The sequence below is a fragment of the Protomyctophum parallelum genome (assembly GCF_964188405.1).
Source record: "Protomyctophum parallelum genome assembly, chromosome: 6".
NCBI lineage: Eukaryota > Metazoa > Chordata > Actinopteri > Myctophiformes > Myctophidae > Protomyctophum > Protomyctophum parallelum.
The window spans coordinates 18,088,916-18,109,142 of NC_139701.1; the positions used below are offsets into that span (position 1 = coordinate 18,088,916).

The 20,227-nt window shown below is 43.0% G+C and overlaps 1 protein-coding gene across 1 annotated transcript in view; it reads left to right on the top strand.

Moving 5' to 3' along the window:
* Window positions 1-19,736, top strand: part of rxrgb (retinoid X receptor, gamma b) — a 51,034-nt gene extending 31,298 nt beyond the window's left edge. The window contains exons 3-10 of the mRNA XM_083767482.1: window positions 6,426-6,570; window positions 6,897-7,076; window positions 7,286-7,446; window positions 11,054-11,183; window positions 13,135-13,267; window positions 15,415-15,506; window positions 17,588-17,693; window positions 19,431-19,736. Coding sequence (XP_083623608.1) covers window positions 6,426-6,570; window positions 6,897-7,076; window positions 7,286-7,446; window positions 11,054-11,183; window positions 13,135-13,267; window positions 15,415-15,506; window positions 17,588-17,693; window positions 19,431-19,578 — 1,095 coding nt within the window. The 3' untranslated portion in view covers window positions 19,579-19,736. The remainder of the gene's footprint in view (window positions 1-6,425; window positions 6,571-6,896; window positions 7,077-7,285; window positions 7,447-11,053; window positions 11,184-13,134; window positions 13,268-15,414; window positions 15,507-17,587; window positions 17,694-19,430) is intronic.
* Window positions 19,737-20,227: the final 491 nt, after the last annotated feature.

A 20,227-nucleotide genomic window follows, 5' to 3' on the forward strand; every position in this document is an offset into this window, starting at 1 on the left:
GACACTTCAACACTAACTCTGACACTAATGGTATTTGGTAGTGGCTATACTACAGAATAATCTATGCTAGCATGACACAAACTCTGAGATCACAAACCCACCCAACCCTGGAAGCAGAGCCGAAATAAAGAGTTATTACATGGACATGACAACAAACATTTGAACCGTTCAGGGCAGAAGTTAAAGATCCACATATAAAAAGCTGATATTATCCACACACTTAACATTCTGACACAGTGAAGACCTAAATGCTAATGGCGGAGGCTAGGGAGGTGGAGGGGGCTTGGTCACTGAAATACTGTTAATCTGGTAGTAGCTCAGCGAGTGATGTTGAGCATGTATTAGTAAATGTCGGTTTGCTTAAATAGACCGGATAGATACATTTAATTAGAATCGTGGCTTTATGTGATTGGAGGGCGTATAAGTCTGGGATCAGCAGTATGCGTGATACCTAGTTTATTGTGTGATATTTATTAGAATTAGACCATGCACTTGACACCAGTTTTCTTTCATTTATTGCCCGTCGTCACTGTGGCAGTCACGTCCACATTTCTGTGGAGCGACGCAGCCGTGCAGCGACATATAATTTTAAAGCCTTAAACCCCTGGGTGAGGGTTAGGGCTCTCTCAGGGAGAGAAGCTTGTATTCTTTTTAATATGTCTACTTTTGGCCTGTTGGTGGCTTGTTAAGCTCCCACCGTGTGTGTGTGTGTGTGTGTGTGTGTGTGTGTGTGTGTGTGTGTGTGTGTGTGTGTGTGTGTGTGTGTGTGTGTGTGTGTGTGTGTGTGTGTGTGTGTGTGTGTGTGTGTGTGTGTGTGTGTGTGTGTGTGTGTGTGTGTGTGTGTGTGCGTGTGCGTGCATGTGCGTATGTGTTTCCCTGGTTGGAGCCTTCCAGGCAGCAGACGGGTGGCTTGAAGCCTGCTGGCCATATCCAATTGCTTGTTTAGCTCGTCTACATACCCCCAGCTTTCCCTCTCCTGCCCTACCCTCTCTGTGACCTTTAAACTTCTCGCCCTAAAGGTCAGCCCCGTGTGGTATGTTACTGCTCTGTCATGCAAGCAGACTTAACACGCTGTCCAACTACAAGTCCTTTAATGCAGACTTTATGCAAACACTGGGTCAGGATCCAGTTGTTCGTAAATATCTTATTTTTTATTTTGTTTTAAGTTTCCAACAATAACATGTTATTTGAAAGATTTTCAGATAAAAAATAAATAATCAAAATGTAAAAATGCAGTTAAATAGGTCATAAGTGGTTAATTCATAATGTATTTTTGTTAGTTTGGGTCACTGTATATTTTGGGTCTCTGGACCAGCGCCACCACTGCCGACACATTGTGACGCACTCGCCACTCAGTGGAATGGACTGCATGTTAACATTCCACCACGGCGAACACGCGCAGGTTCATTTGGTTAAAAAATAAATACATCACCTCGATGAACTGTCTCACGAAGGGTCGCGCCATTCAAAATCCCTATAGGGCTGCGTAAGCGCCATTCAGAATAACATGGCGTCATCTTAAAATCATCTCATAAAAGCATTGTGGTCCAAAATAAACAAAGTGTCTCTGTAAAATTGTCGGGGAGATGGCTCTGTGTCGTTTACGACCGTCAGTCACTCATATTTGATACCGTCTGTTTCTAGCGAAAATGTAACTAATTCAGCAGCAGGGACATTAGCGTTTTCTCTCAGTCAGTTGATTCTTCATATCCATATGAATGAAAACGGCCCGGGATGACATGTTTATTTTTCAATAATTATTATATGAGGCCATCTAAAATCCTCCTATGGGGATTACAATGCAACTAAAGGAGATGAACCCGTGGACTTGCGCCCTCTACCGATATTGGCGTCAGACTTCGGTGCTCTATGCCTTTCATTTGGTTGACGCAAGTATCAGCTACGTGTTACTAATTATGGGGACTTTTACATTATTTTAATCCATTACATATTTGTTGCGTAGTGGGGTGATGAGGTGATGAAACTACACGAGGGAATCGCGCACAATGCGCCTTGGCACAAATCTAATAACTTCTTTGACTAGACAATTAAACACAATGAGCACAAGGAATCCACACTGCTGATTATAGGGAAATTGCAATCACAGAGATTTGTGGAGAATTAAGACAGAACGAGACCTGAGCTGTGAATGTTCTGCGTCAAGGCAGCTCCAAATCAGGAGCGCTTTCAAACGGATTTGCATTACGGGTGGTTTGAAGAGGCACTTTCCGTTGTCCTAAACCTGTGTGTGTATAAGATAGCAAATAGAGGGAAAGCGCATCAACACACTAGGGCTGGGGCTGTATGGGATTTTTATTACCGCGGTTATTGCCGGCCCCCATACCGCCGGTATGGCGGTTATTACCGCACCCCCCAAAATTATTTTTGGAATAATAATAGGGCTAATAAAAGTTACAGGTATGGTGTGTGCGATATTAATTGTGAGATTACCATAATGACGGTAATCATTAAAGGACCACTTTTGAACCTATCTTCATATAATAGGTCCTCACTAATAATCATGATAAAATGGCAAGTTTCTTTCTACTCGGTCTGTGTCACATAGGAGGCCTAATCTAATTGAATACCCCTGCCATAAAGCATTACACTTGTTTACAAGAGGGTCCACCATTTTCAATTCATCATATCATTTTGTACACTATGCACTTCTATAAAGCCAAAAACAGGAAATCATCATAAAGGAGGTAAAAAGGGGGAAAAACGTATACAGTGAGGGGGGAAAGGGGTGGGTGGAGTCAAGGGATTTACATGTCTTAATGACAGTTGGTAGGGCGTTCCACATTTTTGTGGCATAGGAGTGAAATGAATTTAGGTGGACCCTCTTGTAAACAAGTGTCCACTCACAGTTGACAGTCTTTGTATTGAGTTGTGCTTGAAATGTAGTGTAATTCTGCAAACTGTTAATAAATATTTTAATCAATCAATCAATCCTTGTTTGTGCCGAATCTGGGTTGCACATGGTTTTTTTAACTCCCTCTTGTGTTGCTGGCATGATTAGACTGACTGAGCGTCACTCTTTATTATGATACACTTTTCATTTCATTAAAAAGGAAAAAAAATCATTTCATAAAAATAAATAAAAATATTTTTTTATTTTATTTTATTTTTAACCGCGGTAATGAACCCGATACCGCGGTATGCGTTACATACCGGCGGTATGGCGATATTGCGGTTATTGCACCCAGCCCTACAACACACCTACAGACACACCTCCACCCGCAATAAAAACGGATAATGTTTAATACTTGCGGGTAAGGCATGACATACGTTAGAGCCCTATATTTTTCACCCTGTCTGTCCGTCCATCTATGAACAGGTGGGGCTGTATTTTGCGTGTCTTAAGTACCAGGTCTTATTCCCTAACTTGAGTAAACTAAAGACCTGGAGGCTTGATCAATGCTCTTTGGCCACTCAGAATAGCCAAATGGCATCACCGTTGACATCACCGTTTCAGCAAATTAGGTGGCATTCGCTATACACACGGAGACGAGAAAGTCGCGTCTCCAAACTGGTTTTAAAATTAGCCGGTTAAGTCCCCAAAAACGCCGTCTCCATGTGGCAAAAAGGGCAGATGGGCTATATACTTGCCCGGGTAACGCAGAATACGTCCTCGTCTGGACTTTCTCTTCTCTCCTTTTATCTCCCTGCTCTTCCCCTTTCTTTTGTCTTTCCTTCTCATTATCTCTCCTGCTCTCCTCTCTCCAATTAACACCTTTTCGCTTTTCTGTCCTTCCAGGATATCATAATGGTGTCTGGGGGGGGGGGGGTATGGCCTGAAATGAAATCTTACAACACGTCACATTGACAACACGTGTGCATTTATTTTTGCCACTTTTGTGCAACACTGTCTGTATTAACCATATTAAGTGGTTAAACAATAACACTACCCTTTTTTACTGCCTATTAGGACTACAAAAAAGAGAGAACCCGAGAAGCTTTTCTCCTTGAACAGTCTTCACAGAATGAACTACATACGGTGCTTTGATGATCCACCACAGAAGCACCATGCTCTAGCAGAGAGGCTGTAGACGGTATAGAACTATAGATAGTATGGATCTGCGCCTCGAGGGACAACTCTGGGTTAATACGAGTACCACGTTGCTGGCTCTACAGCCACCGTTCTCTGGCTACAGCCCAGCCACGATGGAGTTACCTTCGGTTCAGTGTGTCACACTGAACGCCTCATACCTTCTGCTTATGGGTGAACTGAAGTTTTACTGGAAGCGCAAGCAGCCCAAACGGATTCCGCCATGCATTTCTGACCCATTACATGCATGAAGAACGCTTTCTTGAATGATACGATGTGGGTTTTATTATTTTTTCATGCCATGTGTCTGATAAAACATGTATGACGCTTGACGCATCAATAATGCATGTGCAATTCTTGTCCGCGACTGCTGCGTTATTTGGTATGACTGAATCAGCACGTGGGCCTATGTCGGAGTGACTGTGACACGTTTTACAACAGTGTACAGCAGGTGCAAAGCATGTGTTTGGCATGTTGTTAATTGTATGTCGGGGCCATGTGTAAAAGGAGAGTGGCATCTCCTTGCTGAATTGTTAGGCAGGAGGATGGATGTTAAAGCATGCAACAGTTAATCGAATAATTGATTTAATCGATTATAAAAGGTTATTTAATAAAAACTAAACTGGTGCCCGGCTGTAGAGCACCGAGTCGGTAACGATGGAAGTTGGAGATCCATGCCCCACCCGGCTATGCAATACCCGTTGTACCCGTGTCAGAGTACCCGCTTCACCCATCTGTCGGTGTCCCTTTTATGCCCATATATGGAGATTTCTGCATCTGTCTCACTGTGTCCCTTGACTCCCTTTATTCTTAGTTCTGTTCTTGTGATATCAGAACAGGCCAGCTCCATATATGGGTGATCGGGTCCAGAGCCCGGGCAGAGGCCTTTTGTGGTGTTTCTGGGGATCTGACCGACTCGACACCGGGCACTGCACTCCCTGCGGTGGTGTAGAACGAGTGTATCGAATTTGAAGTCGGTGGGGCGAACGGTTCTCGAGTTTCGCAGAGGATTACGTACTTACATACGCACACACACACACACACACACACACACACACACAGAGAGACTTGGGTTGCATTTATAGATACCGGTAGATAATCTATTCATAATCAATCCCTATGTTGGGCATGTCATTATAGGTGAAAATGTTAGTTGCAGCCCTAGTGGATGTTCATTTTAACTACAGTGTGACTGTCTGACTTTCGGGGTATCGCACTGAGAGAGAGAAATGGTGAGAGTCAGAGATACTATTTTAAAGTGAGAAAAAAAACCAGTGACAGTAGAAAGAGAGTGAGAATCAGTTTATTGGTGAAGTACGGTGTGTTCACATCGGAATAGGAATTCTAATGAGACCATGGAAAATACAGAGAGAGGAGAGTGTTCCCTCTCCTCAGTCTCTATCTCTCCCCTGCTGTTAGGTCAAAGACACACAGAACTAAGTTCAGACGACAGCCATTAGGGAATAGACAGAGCAGAGAGTGTGTCATAAATAAACGATAGGATGAGCCTGAGGTGACTGTAGGAAGGATGTCCTGTACGCACCAATGCATCAAATATATAGGACACGTTGCCCATAATGTAGGTCAACATTGTTTGCCCGAGTTGGAACAGAGCCGTATGCACATAAACAAACAAATTAGCAAACGCAAACAAATAGAAACACATGCGTAAGCACATGTCTGCGACCCCGTCCCCGACCCAGCGGCTCTGTGGTCGATAAGAGGGAGAGCCTGCGAGTTCAAAGTGTAGAAGGACACGATAAGAGGTAGACCATAAAACGATCAGTTTGAAAATGTTTGCCCAGGAATTGTTATCCGAGCTGATTGGTGGTATTGAGCCGTTTCATAACCACTGCTCCTCAGACAGAATTTGGCAGCGGCAACAGACACAGATTTTCACTCGATATTTAACCCATTGCAAGCCTGTTAAACCTCAACAAATCCACAAAATTCAGGAGTGCTGCTGGCGCAGCCGGTGAGCCCATGGGCACCCTCTGCTGTCTGAGATGTGGAGCTGCGCCCTCAGTACATGTGACCGCTATGAGCTTCCCTCCTGTCAACAAACATTAGAAACCTGCATGGCAAGCCTCTAGCAGAGAAAACACAGCCCCTCCCTTCGTGGCCAAGCATGTGATCGCACCCTCAGACACTTTCACAACAAAAGTATGTGGGTGGGGAGAGAAGAGAGGGTGAGCGGAAAGCAAAGCGAGAAAACAGAGGAAGAGAGGCTGCAAGGCGACTGACTCACGCTTTCACTCAACCCCCCTTCCCCATCCCCTCCCCCTCCTCTGCTCCTCCGCTCAACTCTTTCCGCATTGACTATCCTCTTTTCTTCTCTCTCCTCTGTCACTCTCCCCTCTCCCTCTGTCATCCTCAGATGAACTCGATGAACAGTGTGAGCAGCTCGGAGGACATCAAGCCTCCCCCAGGCCTGCAGAGCCTGGGAAACATCAACTACCAATGCACTAGCCCTGGAGGAATGTCCAAGCACATCTGCGCTATCTGCGGGGACCGTTCTTCAGGTATGGAGGGGGTGGGGGGCAAAATAAATGGGGGTATTCTGGAGGTGAGAGGTCACTCTGCCCCAGATGGAGGCTAGCAACTCATTCAAACAGGAGAGTACACTCCTGGGCGGTTAGCAGATGCTACATCAAACCCCAGCTTTATTTGACCTGTTGGTAAAACCGGAAAAGTTTCTAAATCAACTTATTTTTCACAGTTTACACACACTCAGAGTCCTTATTCCAAAAAGGATGATTATTATGAATCCATAATGTTACAGACTAATGTTGCAGGCTTACGCAATCTGCTTCAAAGTGTAATATTTGCGGTTCTGCTGTTTACACAGGAAAGCACTATGGCGTGTACAGCTGTGAGGGATGTAAAGGCTTCTTCAAGAGAACCATCCGAAAAGACCTCACCTACACGTGTCGAGACATGAAAGAGTGCCTGATTGACAAGCGGCAGCGCAACCGCTGTCAATACTGCCGCTACCAGAAGTGCCTGGCTATGGGTATGAAGCGGGAAGGTATGCACAATGCCTCACACTAACGTATAGATTGTGTCCCACTATTAAGTTCATTGGATGTGTATTAAGTGTTTTTTAACAAAGTAACTCAGGTTGTGTTGTCTGGAGGCATTGTTCGTGCACTGTACGTGACATCGCGGTGTCCCCGGAGATCACGTCCAGGAAGTTTAACACGTGACCTTTTTGTCCACTTTCTGCTGCATGCTCAGCGGTCCAGGAAGAGAGGCAGCGTGGGAAAGAGCGGGGGGAGAACGAGGTGGAGTCGACCAGCAGTTACAACGAGGAGATGCCCGTGGATAAGATCCTAGACGCTGAGCTGGCAGTGGAACCCAAAACAGAGACGTACACGGACGGCAGCCCCGGCAACTCAGTAAGGAGAACCCCAACAGGGGTCACCGACAAATGTGTCCGTGACAAAGACCTGGTAGACAAAACAGGAAAGGGCGCACACCAGTGTTGGTGAGGTGCTGGCCTAAGGCTGTAAATAAGTAAAAATGAGAAAAAGGTCGCACACAAGTAGCCACGTAGCCACTCTGAGAGTGTTCAAATGGAACCAAATGGACCGGTAATGGTTCCATTTGAACACTCTAGAGTTACAGACCTGTTATGGTCATTCATGGCTATCCATTTATGTGTTTCTGGTATTATATTATTGTCCACTCATTTTGTACGTCCGTGGCAAAAATGGAAGGTTTAAAAAAATGTCCACCACAAGCCAACATGGCGATGACCCCTGAACCCCAATCACACCCCGCCGGTGTCCAATCATGTGCCATGGAATAAGTATTATAATAGTCTTCACAGGTCTGTTCAAAACACCCACAACAAAAACGACACTCTGTACACAGAACCATCGTATCGGCAGGGCAGTTTGTTTAATGCTGCGATGGCTGAGGGGACAAAACTAAAACTGACCTTTTTCCAGGTTCTATAACTTTGTCCAGATGGCATGAGGTCATGGAAGAGATACAGGGGATGATCAGTGTTATTTGATATCCAAAGTCCTAACGTTAGTGTTCATATCGGAGAGTGTGGGTGTGAGAAATCCGATCTTGGAAGCAATGCGGGTAAAACTGAAATGTTTGTTTCTGTTAGGCATGGACAGTATAGTGTAAAAACATGCTTTTGCACAGTAATAACAGAAGATGAGGGTCAACAGATAATGATCTCAATCTGAATAGGTATTATATGGAGTCTTTGCTGAAAATGTGAATGGATAGATGTAGTGTGTTGATCAAACCTAAGTCTATTGTGCAGAGTGAGTCCAAGATATGTCAAACTGTCCACCTGTATTACAATTTCACCATTCATGAGGAGTGGATTAAGGATTGTTTGAATGACCAGTTCTTTTGTTTTGTCCACATTCAACTGAAGGTCCGTGATAGAGTTATAGTCATGTTCACGGAGCAGTCTGAGAATGGCAGTATCATTATTTAAAGTATGTGATGTTTGTGGGTGACGGGCTAATACAGTCATTTGTGTATAGTATGTAGCAGTCTACTAGCGGAAGGGACTCGGCACACAACCCTGAGGGGCCCCTGTGTTATGTTGGTGATAACAGTTGATGAGAATTACTTTAACTCTTTGTGGTCTATACTCAAAAAGTTGTATGTCTAGGAACGGAATGTTGAGGTGATGCGGTTTCTTGATCATGTGATGGCATTGAATGGTGTTGAAAGCGGAGCTAAAAGCAACTAATAGAATGGTGGCAAGATTGTGCGTAGAAGAATCCAGATGTTGGAGAATGACGGAGGCATGCCACAGCATCCTCTGTCCCCCACTTGGCCCTATAGGCAGACTGGAAAAGGGTCCAGCTGTGACCTGACAGCCGGCAAGATGATGTTCAGAATCAGTCTTTCCAGGCATTTCATCATTAATGAAGTTAATGCAAAGATCACCATCCAGAATCTAAATGAGTGTTTTTCAATATGGGTTCTGGGGATCCCAAGGGGTCGTTGAGGGGTTAACAGGGGCTCCCCAACTAAATTATTATAATTATAGCTTATTACAGTGTTTCTCAACCTATGTACTGCGGCACTTTACTGTGCCTTTGATATGTCCAGGTGTGCCGCCTGATTTGTCAGAAAGTATCACTAAGTTAGTGTTACTTTCTGTCAAAATCAGGCGGCACACTAACCCTCCCCCGAAAGCAATATTATAGCTGCTGGGCTGCAGGCTTCCTATTGTTGCGTTGTCACACGTCTAACCATTAGACGTGCGATAACAACAACACGGAACAATAGACTAACGACGCTCGGCCATTGAAATGTTAATGCTTAGATGCATGCAGAAGCCGCTACATTTCGCTCCCTCCCGAAAGACTGGAGCGCGCAGAGCGCATATGCACGTAGACAAGGTAGCCTGGTTAATAAACCAGACTAATATCGCACGGACCGCAGGATATTAGTCTGGGGAGGCTCAGCTTGGATTTAATTTCCAGGGGGGGCGGGTTGAAACATTTTCTCTTTGACGCAATTGGTCAGAGCTACTGTCAGTCAAAGGTCTCAAGCATTGAAAGTCACTGTACCAAAGCCCGCCCATATTGCATACCGTGTCCCGATTGGCCGCCCCATTTCTCTGGTGTAGGAAATGGGCGTACAATTGAGCCTCCCCAGACCGTAATCCGCCGGCAGGCAATTTATTTTTGCCAACGGCTGATTCGGTCTGGTTTATTAACCAGGCTAGCAAGAAGGTAGGAAACAGGTCGCTACTGCAGTATGAATCGGCCCGTAACGTGAACGTGTAACAGCGTGTGAGATATGAGAGAGAGAGACAGAGAGAGAGAGAGAAAAAAACAGTCACACTCAGAGGAGGAGGTGGACAGTGAGAGGAAGCCTTGAATTCCCTAATATCACATTTGGCAGTGCGGAGAGCTTGTTCACAAGGTGATACCGTCAAGCACAAGTACACAGTACTCCCGGTCTGAAGAGATATTAGTAAGCAGGTAGCAAAGAGACATTTGTCTTACCCTTTGTTTCTACCGAGCCTAACGAGCAAACACAGGCTTACAAGGCAAGGTGTCAAGATCAACACATTCTGCTACTGCCAGGCTTAATTTGAAAACAGCAGATCTACAAGCTGTATTGTAGATTAGCTATTTTTGGCGCACTACACCGACCTGCAGCCAAGTATACTGTGTACATCATGATACAGGTGTTGAAGAAGTGTTGATTAGAACAGTGGTTTTCAAAGTGGGGTTCCAAACAGACCCGTACAGGTCTGTAACTCTGAGAGTGTACAAATGCTCCACCTCTTAGTTGTGGTAGTTGTTGAAATTAAATGTTTGAGTACCACTGGATTTGAATGTTATTATAGGACAGTACTTTTCAATGCTTTTCGTATCAATGGCTACGTTTACATGAGCAGTTAAATCCCCTTTTCATTCCGAATAGAATTTCAATCCTATTAAACGTTATGTAAACACCTACAAAAACTTACATCCGAATGAAAACGCTCGATGCGATCTAAAAACCATTCCGATGTCACTGGCCGGATGTTCAATGCGATTGAAAGAAAATTGGACTCATGTATACACTAATTCGGATGTAAATTCATTCTGGTCTTTCTGAGCATGCTCCAAGGCGCTCATATCCAAGGCGCGCCGAGGAGTTTGCACATAGAGCGCGTTATTTCGTTCCTTTTTTTCTCCTCTCAGACCCAAGACTTTTTTTTGTTGTTTGATAAAATTTTGTCCACAATTCCATGCTGTATTGCTGTGGTAGCCATAGGAGACATAACAGCCAAACATTGATCAAAATAACAATTCTTCTACATTCTCTAATTGTGTAGAATTAAGTAATGTAGATGTTTAACAATAATTTAACTTCTGAGAGCGTAACATGAAACCAAATGGACCCGTAACTCAAGAGTTAAAGATCTAATTAAGGTAGTTAGTTACCAACTCTCCATCATTTAGCTTGAGACCACTGGTTGAGAACCACTGTTATAGGAGATTCTTTTCTCTTGTGTGTTTCCAGACGAATGATCCCGTCACCAACATCTGCCAAGCAGCAGACAAACAGCTCTTCACGTTGGTAGAGTGGGCTAAGAGGATTCCACACTTCTCTGAGCTCCCCCTAGATGACCAAGTCATCCTACTACGAGCAGGTAGACACGTGTACACACATAGACACACATGACACGCATGCACACTCTTATAGGTCTACGCTCGCTCACAGTAGCGTAGACCTACAGTATATGCACAGATTACAGGAGACAAATGTATTACTAATTAAGAATATGTAATTTTCACAGTTTCATACTTTATGGTAGCACTAAAACCAGCATTGTAACTAACCAGCAATTCCCACAGACAGACAGACAGACAGGCTGATTTAATTTAATAATATTTGGACTGCTGGACAACTGACAGTAGGCTCTCTTTACTCTTAATTTTTTTTATATATATATATATGTCCACATATATATATATATATATATATATATACTGTCCAGCAGTCCAAATATTATTAAATTAAATTTCAGAATGATAGACCTGAGGCCTACCATTGCGTGGCACATCTATGCACGGAATGTCTATGTTCAGTCTTCTGTGTGCGGCCTAGAGGGCATCTGAGCATGTGCAACACCATACCTCTCACACCATGTGACTGTGTCCTTTGGGAAACCTCAAACCGGGCCATTGGCTTTAATTGGCTAGCCTAAACATTATATTGCACACGCAACGGCACACTGGCGAGACATATCTTACACAATTTGTGTATTCTATAATAATTCATTGTTAGTTTATTGGGATTTATTAGGATATTGGTTGCACAAAAATGACCATTTCAGAGTTCAGACTAGTCCTTTCTACTCACAGATTGTAAGTGTGGTGGTGAGAGCCCTGTCCATGTGTTTGTGGTTGAGACACTGTCTGCCAGTGCCAGCTTCGAGAAAGTTCATGAAGATGTGGAGATCTTTTTTTTTTAAGATTTGTTTTTTGTTTTGGCTTTTTGCCTTTATTGATAGTTATTAGTGAAGACAGACAGGAAAGTGGGAGAGAGAGAGAATGGAGAAACGCGCAGCAAAGGTCGTCATGTAGAGGACTCAAACACACGACAAGCTGTCAGGCCAGAGCTTATATGTGGCATGCGCCTGGACCACTAGGCCAGTGGGTGCCCCGTGGACATCTTTTTTTACAGTCTCCTCATTGAGCTTTTCAGTTCAAGTGGTAACACTTAACGTGCATTTATTATTTTTCCATCTTGTGGTTCGACCTCACAGTTGCAGTGTGAATAGCTGGCATCCGGGCTGGATGTCTCATCTTCAACTGTGTGTGCATTGTTGTGAATTGGTGATAGGATAATTTGGCATCTTTACTCCATCTTTCTTGGGTATCTGAACAAAATACTTTAGTACAGTAGCGGAGTATTTGTTACTTCCCATCTCTGCTGGCAGGGGATGTGTTTTAATGTCCTCAACGCCACGCATCCAACATGCTTTCCACAACGGTGTCATTATTTCATTCGCTTTAATGATTCCTTCCCAACTAGGCCTATTTATTTACTTTTTACGTGCACTCAATAAATAAATGAATGGCTTCTAGTTCAATAGCAGTGATGCCAAGCATAGCCTGCATAAACCTGATAGTTTGCCAATGTCCTATAACAGCTGCAACAAGTCTGCCCTCTGCTGGTGAGAGGTTTCGCACACACAACTCACAGTCTGTTTATTGATAGTTAGGGCTGCACCTATCGAATTGTTCCGGCAAAGATTATTCTATAGATGTTGTGAGAAATGTTTTATAGATGAATGAATCAACAAATTTGATTTGTCTGATTAATGACTTAGTTTTTACTGTGTCATACAGTGGTGTTTCGCAAGCCAGATGGCTCCCAGGCCCACATAAGAAGTCTCACAACAAGCCTAATGAGACTCATGAAGTCTTTATAGCTTTGGAGAGGGAAAGGACTTGCCGGTCCATTTTATCGGCAGAAGTGAAATGCCATTCATTGTTTAGAGATACGTTGGGAAGTATTTTTAGGAAAGGGGTGATGAGAAGGGGGTGGGGGAGTGAAGCCAGTAACAAAGAATTGTGTTTGTTGTTTGTGTCTAGGCTGGAACGAACTGCTCATCGCTTCCTTTTCGCACCGCTCCGTCACCGTAAAAGATGGAATCCTATTGGCTACCGGCCTCCATGTCCATAGAAGCAGTGCACACAGTGCTGGAGTAGGGTCCATCTTTGATAGGTACGTAGTAAACCAATCAGGGTATGTCATACATGTCAGGGAACAGTTTACCTAAGAGTTATTATAATGTTTATTAGGCTGTGGCCTCTAGTTTGTTGGTGGTGTGCGTAAATGTTTAACCACGTTATCACTGGGGGGAGCATTAGCAAAAATAGCAGATCTACAGGCTCATAACGCGTCATAAAGTGACTCATAGGCTAGTAGATCGGCTATTTTTGGCAAAGAGATTGGTACAGAGGGGGAAAAGTGTTTCAAGCACAGAGCCAACTCAGGTCCAATTTAAGTCTAGAGGGTTTACATTTGCTTAAACCCTGTACTTTGTTGACCAGGCAGGTATCCCGAGGGGTCAGTGTTGCATTGCTGATTTTACCTTTGGTAGGACGCCATTTTAAGGACCTCACGTGCACGTCGCTTAACACCTACACTACAGGTCACGCAATGGACCATGGCGTGACCAAAGTCAAAAGCCTTTTATAAACTTTGTTGAGGTGTGAAAATTTGTTTTTAATCGATGCATGTGCATTAGGGCATTCATAAAAAAATCGATGCATTGATTTCATTAACACGAGTCGATTCAGATTAGGAGTCGAAAGTCGAAAAAAAGAAGGAAAAAAAAGTGCGAGTGCACAGAATTCAAACTGTAGGATTGATTATTGTAACAGACAGAAGTATTTATTTCCCTTTGCATACCACACCGGAGCGCACTCTCCTATTAGTTTGCATTGCATTCAGAACACGCCCTTAATTAAGAACCTAACTGCAGCTGTGCGTGGCTCTCAGCAGTGTCCCACTATTGACTGGCTGAATTTGAACTGCGTGTCAGAGAAGTAACAGATAGAAGCGCGCAAACTTTATCCCCAAACTATATCCCCCACCTCCGTGCTGGAAATAAAACGTCTGGGTTTCCGAGGCTACATCCGTGCTGTTTCTGGTTTAGCTTTACGCGCGGGACGCATGAATCTCTCCGTCTCCGGTCAGTGCGGGTTGTTGTTTATTTGCATGGCTCAGAAAATAAGTAACAAACTAACATGAGAACGTTATCGAGTTGTTGGAGGAGGAGGAGAAGGTTCACATCGTGAACGTGGAAGGTAATGGCAGATTGTATTCTGATGATGTGCCAAACTGCTGCTGGCTGCTGTATTGTTAATATATAGACCTATGTCTTCTATATTGTGTTCTGAAGGTCGGCTGCTGTACTGCCACTAGTGTTAATGTTATATTTTGTATTGTGTTCTCGGGCCACTGTGCTGCGCCGCGCTGTGTGCCAATTATGCCCCCTCTCCTGTTGTGTTCTCTTTTCTGGTCTCTGTACAAGTGTACTTGCGTGTGTGCCTGCACTGTTTAGTATTTACTATTACATTTTTATGTTTTGATAATCAGCGCTTTGCTATATAGATGATACATACACTGTGCCATAGCCCATATTGGAGAGGCCACTGTGTGCGCAGTGCTTTGTTAGACATGCTCCGTATTTGAGCGCCACACCTCCACCCTGGCACCGCGTGCAATTATCAATGCAACAGATCTGAACGCACACATCGCTTTACAATGCATCATTATGTTGTAAACTTCTGAGTTTTCTTCACTGAATGTTCGGTGACATGCCCAGAATAGGGACACTAGTGTTCATGTGGGTAGTGTAAAAAGGTGGGCCTAATGGAAATGAACAACCCATCACAGGAATAGTCTGTGCATCCTATCCGTAATGTGTGCTTGCCGTTGCCGGTTAAATATGACAGACATCAGAACCGCCACATCCACAGCGATGATTTCAGCTCACAATACTTTCGGAATCTCTGCGTATGTACTACTAAATAAATACTAGTGTGGACTGTCGATCCTAACGATCGTAATTGAGAAACAAATTGGATTTGCCTACAGTCTGAAAAAGGTCTTACAGGCTGTGACCCATCCTGTATAATGTTCAGAGAATCATTGAAAGCTCCCTATGACACAAGTACAGTTTTGTGAACAGAACCAAATTTATTATTTAAAAAAATGAATGCTAACTAGCAAAGACATCAACAAGTGTCAACAATATATGGATTGCGTTGGCATATGTTAGAGTTAGAGTTTGTCCTTTCACCTTCTGTCCATTCACCTTCAATGTCATGTTTCTCTAACGCCAATCTCTTGGTCTCCTGCAGAGTCCTAACAGAGTTGGTGTCTAAAATGAAAGACATGCAGATGGATAAGACGGAACTGGGCTGCCTGCGAGCCATCGTCCTCTTCAACCCTGGTTAGTACGGTCAACTTTCACCTCGTACAACAGTGAGTGTTAGTGTTTGACTCTGAGAGTGTACAAATGGAACCAAATGGACCCATAAGGTTTTCACTGGTCGAACTCCTGAGATAATACCCGAGACTCACATATATTTTTTTCAATTAATGTTATTTATTGTCTGTCTATCAGTCCCTCCCTCCTAGTACGCACAACATCACTGACCACGTTATTAACACGCTGAGGAAGTCTTGACGCCGAAGCGCTATTAATTAAAAAGTACTAGAAGGGTTTTTTCCCTTTCTCCCTCACTCGCTCCCTCTCTCTGTCTCTCTCGTTGACTGTCCCTCTCCACTCCCTCGAGTTGGCGCTGCTATCTGTGCCATGCATGACCATGGACATGCATGGCTGTGCGTAGCCCTACACACCACTTCACACCTACCAAAGCTTTACAAAAAGCTGCTGAGTGTCAATAGAGCGTCCCTCCCCCTTTCAGAACAACGAACGGCCCAGGAAATGAAAACGCAATGCATTTCCCCATAGGCAGTTTTTATTTAAAGACCTTTTAAGCGTCGTACGAAGCCAACTCTTGTCGTGACAAATCATGACAACACACACAATATTTTGGACCAAACAAATAATTACAAAGAAGAAAAACAACAAAAAAAGTGTTGTAACCTGCCGTTTTTTTCTACTTTCTAATTCTTTGTTTGGCCCGAAATATTGTGTGTGTTGTCATGATTTGTCACGACAAGAGTTGGCTTCGTACGACGCTTAAAAGGTCTTTAAATAAATTTAATAAAAACTGCCTATGGGGAAATGCATTGCGTTTTCATTTCCTGGGCCGTTCGTTGTTCTGAAAGGGGGAGGGACTGCGCCGCTCTATACTGTATGCATATAAATGGTCCATTGTTGTGTGACCTGCTAAGTAGTAGGTAGGTTTAGACACTGTGGATTGTTAAAAGCCAATGGACGAGCTACTATAACTTCAGTGGGTGAGCTATCATAAGAATGTAATGTAAATCTGGCCCCACGCGACGGTCCTCGTATGTCTGTAATCCACTTAACTCGAAAAACGTTCGGATAGCCGGTTGTCCAGAACCAGCACAAAAGCCTCTGCCCAGGCTCTGGACCTGATCACCCATTCTCCATATATGGAGCTGGCCTGTTCTGACATCACAATCTGCATAGACTCCATATTTGGGCATGCCTGACAAAGAACTCCATATATGGGCATAATAGGGACACAGACATTAACTGGGTGGGGCATTCATTTCCAACTTGCCGATATCGTTCCAAGTAGGCCAGTGCCCAGGGCACCGCTCTATTTATCCATAATGTACAAATTATGGATAAGATGTCAGGACAGATTTCCCCTTTTCGGGGAGGGGTCAGAATAAGTTATGGACTTAGATGGGTCTTCATTCCAATGTCTTTATAACAAACATCTTTTAGTGTGAGATAATGTAGTTTGAATGCAGTTGTAATGGTTTCAATTGATGTTTAGCCAGGCACCTAGAATGTTGAGGCAAATACAATTTCTACGGATTTCATAGAATTTACCCACAACACCAGAGGGAGTGCAACAAACCATGTACAACCCAGATTCGGCACAAACAAGGGACTAAATTATTTTCGCTCCTATGCCACCAAAATGTGGAACGCCCTACCAACAGTCATTAAGACATGTGAATCCCTTGACTCCTTCAAAACCGCTCTCAAAGGGCACCTACGGATGGCTGCAATTCGAAACTGGCCTCTGTAAAATCTGAATCCCCCACCCCCCCATCTCCCCTCACTGTATATGTATCTTTTCCCTTTTTGCTTCCTATATGATGAATTCCTGTTCTGTTCTTTAGCTACATAGAAATGTCTATTTGTATGTCTCTAAATGTTTTGATGAATTGAACAATGTGGACCCTGTTGTAAACAAGTGTAATGCTTAATTGGGTCGTCCACTCACAGTTAACAGTCTTTGTATTGAGTTTGTGCTTGAAATGTACTGTAAATTCTGCAAACTGTTAATAAATATTTCAATCAATCAATCAATCAATCAATGTAAAAATGGATGACTATGAAGACTTTTTTTTAAACTTCAGATGCCAAGGGTCTGTCCAACCCACCAGAAGTAGAAGGGCTCAGGGAAAAGGTTTACGCCTCTTTGGAGTCATACACCAAACAGAAATATCCAGACCAGCCTGGCAGGTAGGCAAGACTACTACAAGACTACTACACTATAAAAAGAACTGTCCATAACCACGGTTTTGATTGATTGAATACTTTATTAGTCAGAAATATAAACGGCTAAAAGGATGACACAGAAAAGTCCTGGGGACTGGTTTCCATTGTGGGCCTACGTATTCAACATAGCATATAAATTTACACAATAATGCATTGTCATCAACAAATGCAAAAACAAATAACACAACTCTCAATGAAGTACATTTTCATGCCATACTGACATGACAATGAAACGATGTTTAAAAAAAAATGTTTTTTAAGCTTGTCTTTTTATTCATCTTGGCCTTATGTCTTACTGTTTATTTACAGTATGTTTTATGTTATGCTGCTGCATCACCCCAACCTAAGATTTTAACAATGAATGTACATTTAAGTGAAAATGTACTCTCTGAATCTGATATAAAGCTAAAGTGTGTCCACTAATGTTAATGCATTGCACTGATAAATCATATAACTGACTGGCTGGCATATAAATCCTGGTTGGCTGTGAATGATACTAAAGGACCTCTGTTGCATCATGCACCACTCACCACTCCACTTGACTGACTGTTTATTGAGACAGATGGAATGACGACAACTGGAGGAGGCTGGCTTTGGTAGTCACAGCAGTGAGGTCAATAGAGCAAATTACATGACGAGACAAAACCAGTAACTGTACATAACCTCTACCTCTTCCAGTTCAACTCAAATGTATTTGTAGTTTCAAAAGGTTTACTTGCCCGTTTACAAAGGAAACATACAAGTCTGCCCTGTCCTTAAAATCTACACACTCAATAAAACTCCCAATAAAGAAAATTGAAAAATCCCTTCGCAAGAAAAAAAATGAAATAAATAAATTGTGGGAGTAATCACAAAGGAGCCTTCCAGAATGGACTGGAATGTATTAATACTGTAATGCAGAGTGGACAATATCCAAATGCAATTTTAAAGATTTGTTTCGGGCCTTTCTGCCTTTATTGATGGATACAAGTGAAGACCGACAGGAAAGCGGGAGAGAGAGAAGGGGAGAGACTTGCAGCAAAGGTCGTCATGGACGGGACTCGAACACGCAATGCGCTGTCAGGCTAGAGCTTATATGTGGCATGCGCCTGGACCACTAGGCCAGCGGGTGCCCCATGTTTACATTTTCTTGAAATACGAGCGCATGAGTTTAGTTTAGAGTGCCTTTAGTGAGTTTTCGATCCCATCTCCTGAAGAGTGTGGATCTTATAGCCAGTGAGAGCCAGTGGATGGATATGCTGTGGTTTTATTGGTTGTTGGCTAGTTGTTAGGGTTACATGACCAATTAAGGGTACATCCCTGGTACAGAGGATGAAACGGCACCCGTAGGTGGGCCCCCAGCCTGCCAGTTAGGATCCGAAATAAAGTAAAGTATGCATCATTACCAGACCTAAATTTATCCTTCAGCTTATTGCTTATAATGCCATAATGACTGGCTATACACAGGTTTTGTAGCAATTGGTTGCAATTGTTGATGTGTAAATGTTCAAGCATGTTAAAAGCCATATCTCATGGCTCTTTATGTCAATGTAGCACTTTGAATGTAAAGTGCGTTACGAATAAAATGGATGATTATTATTACCAGGCATTCTTTACCTTATTTCAGACCACTTTCCAAAGCTTGCATTTATTCTTTATTCCCAGACTTCTCAGGTGCCTTTGTACAGTAATTTGTATGTTTTTCCCATTTTGCCCATGCAGGTTTGCCAAGCTACTGCTGCGTCTGCCCGCCCTGCGCTCCATCGGCCTGAAGTGTCTAGAGCACCTGTTCTTCTTCAAGCTGATTGGCGACACGCCCATCGACACCTTCCTCATGGAGATGCTGGAGGCACCGCATCAGATCACATGACAAAAGTCCCCTCTTCGCTCATGTACATAAACTCCTGCAATCTCATTGATATGAAGATGAAAAAAGACATAAAAGAGACTTGATTCAAGTTGTAAAACGGCATATTTTGTACCAAGCACAAAATGAATATGAAATGTCTAAAGAATTACAAAATGTATTTTGGGTGGGTGGGTGGGAGGGGTCGGGGTGGTGGTGGTCCGGGAGGGGCCACTCTTGAGGAGCGGACGGAGGGGATTCTTGGAAGAGAGAGTACACTGTCAACTGTCAAAAAATAAATTCTAATAGAATTGTTAACAGATTTTTTTTTCTTTTTCTTTTTTTTCCTTTTGTAAATAGATAATTTCAGGTATCGGTTTTAAGAGCAACCCAATGCAATATGAAAAGAGAAGAAAATCATATTTTATTCAAAGAGGATTTGTATAAAAACAAAAACCATCCCTACATTTCTAAAAAAAAAAGAAAAAAGAAAATACACTTTAGAATTCTTACAGAATAAAATTATTTAAAATTACTGAAATGTCTTGCTTGTGTATTTTTTATTTTTTTATTTTCTATCTTAGTAAAATCACATTAGGCCTATACCATAAAAGGACAGTAAGACTATGCCACCATTTGATGCATGCACTTTATGTTTTTCATATTTTACAGA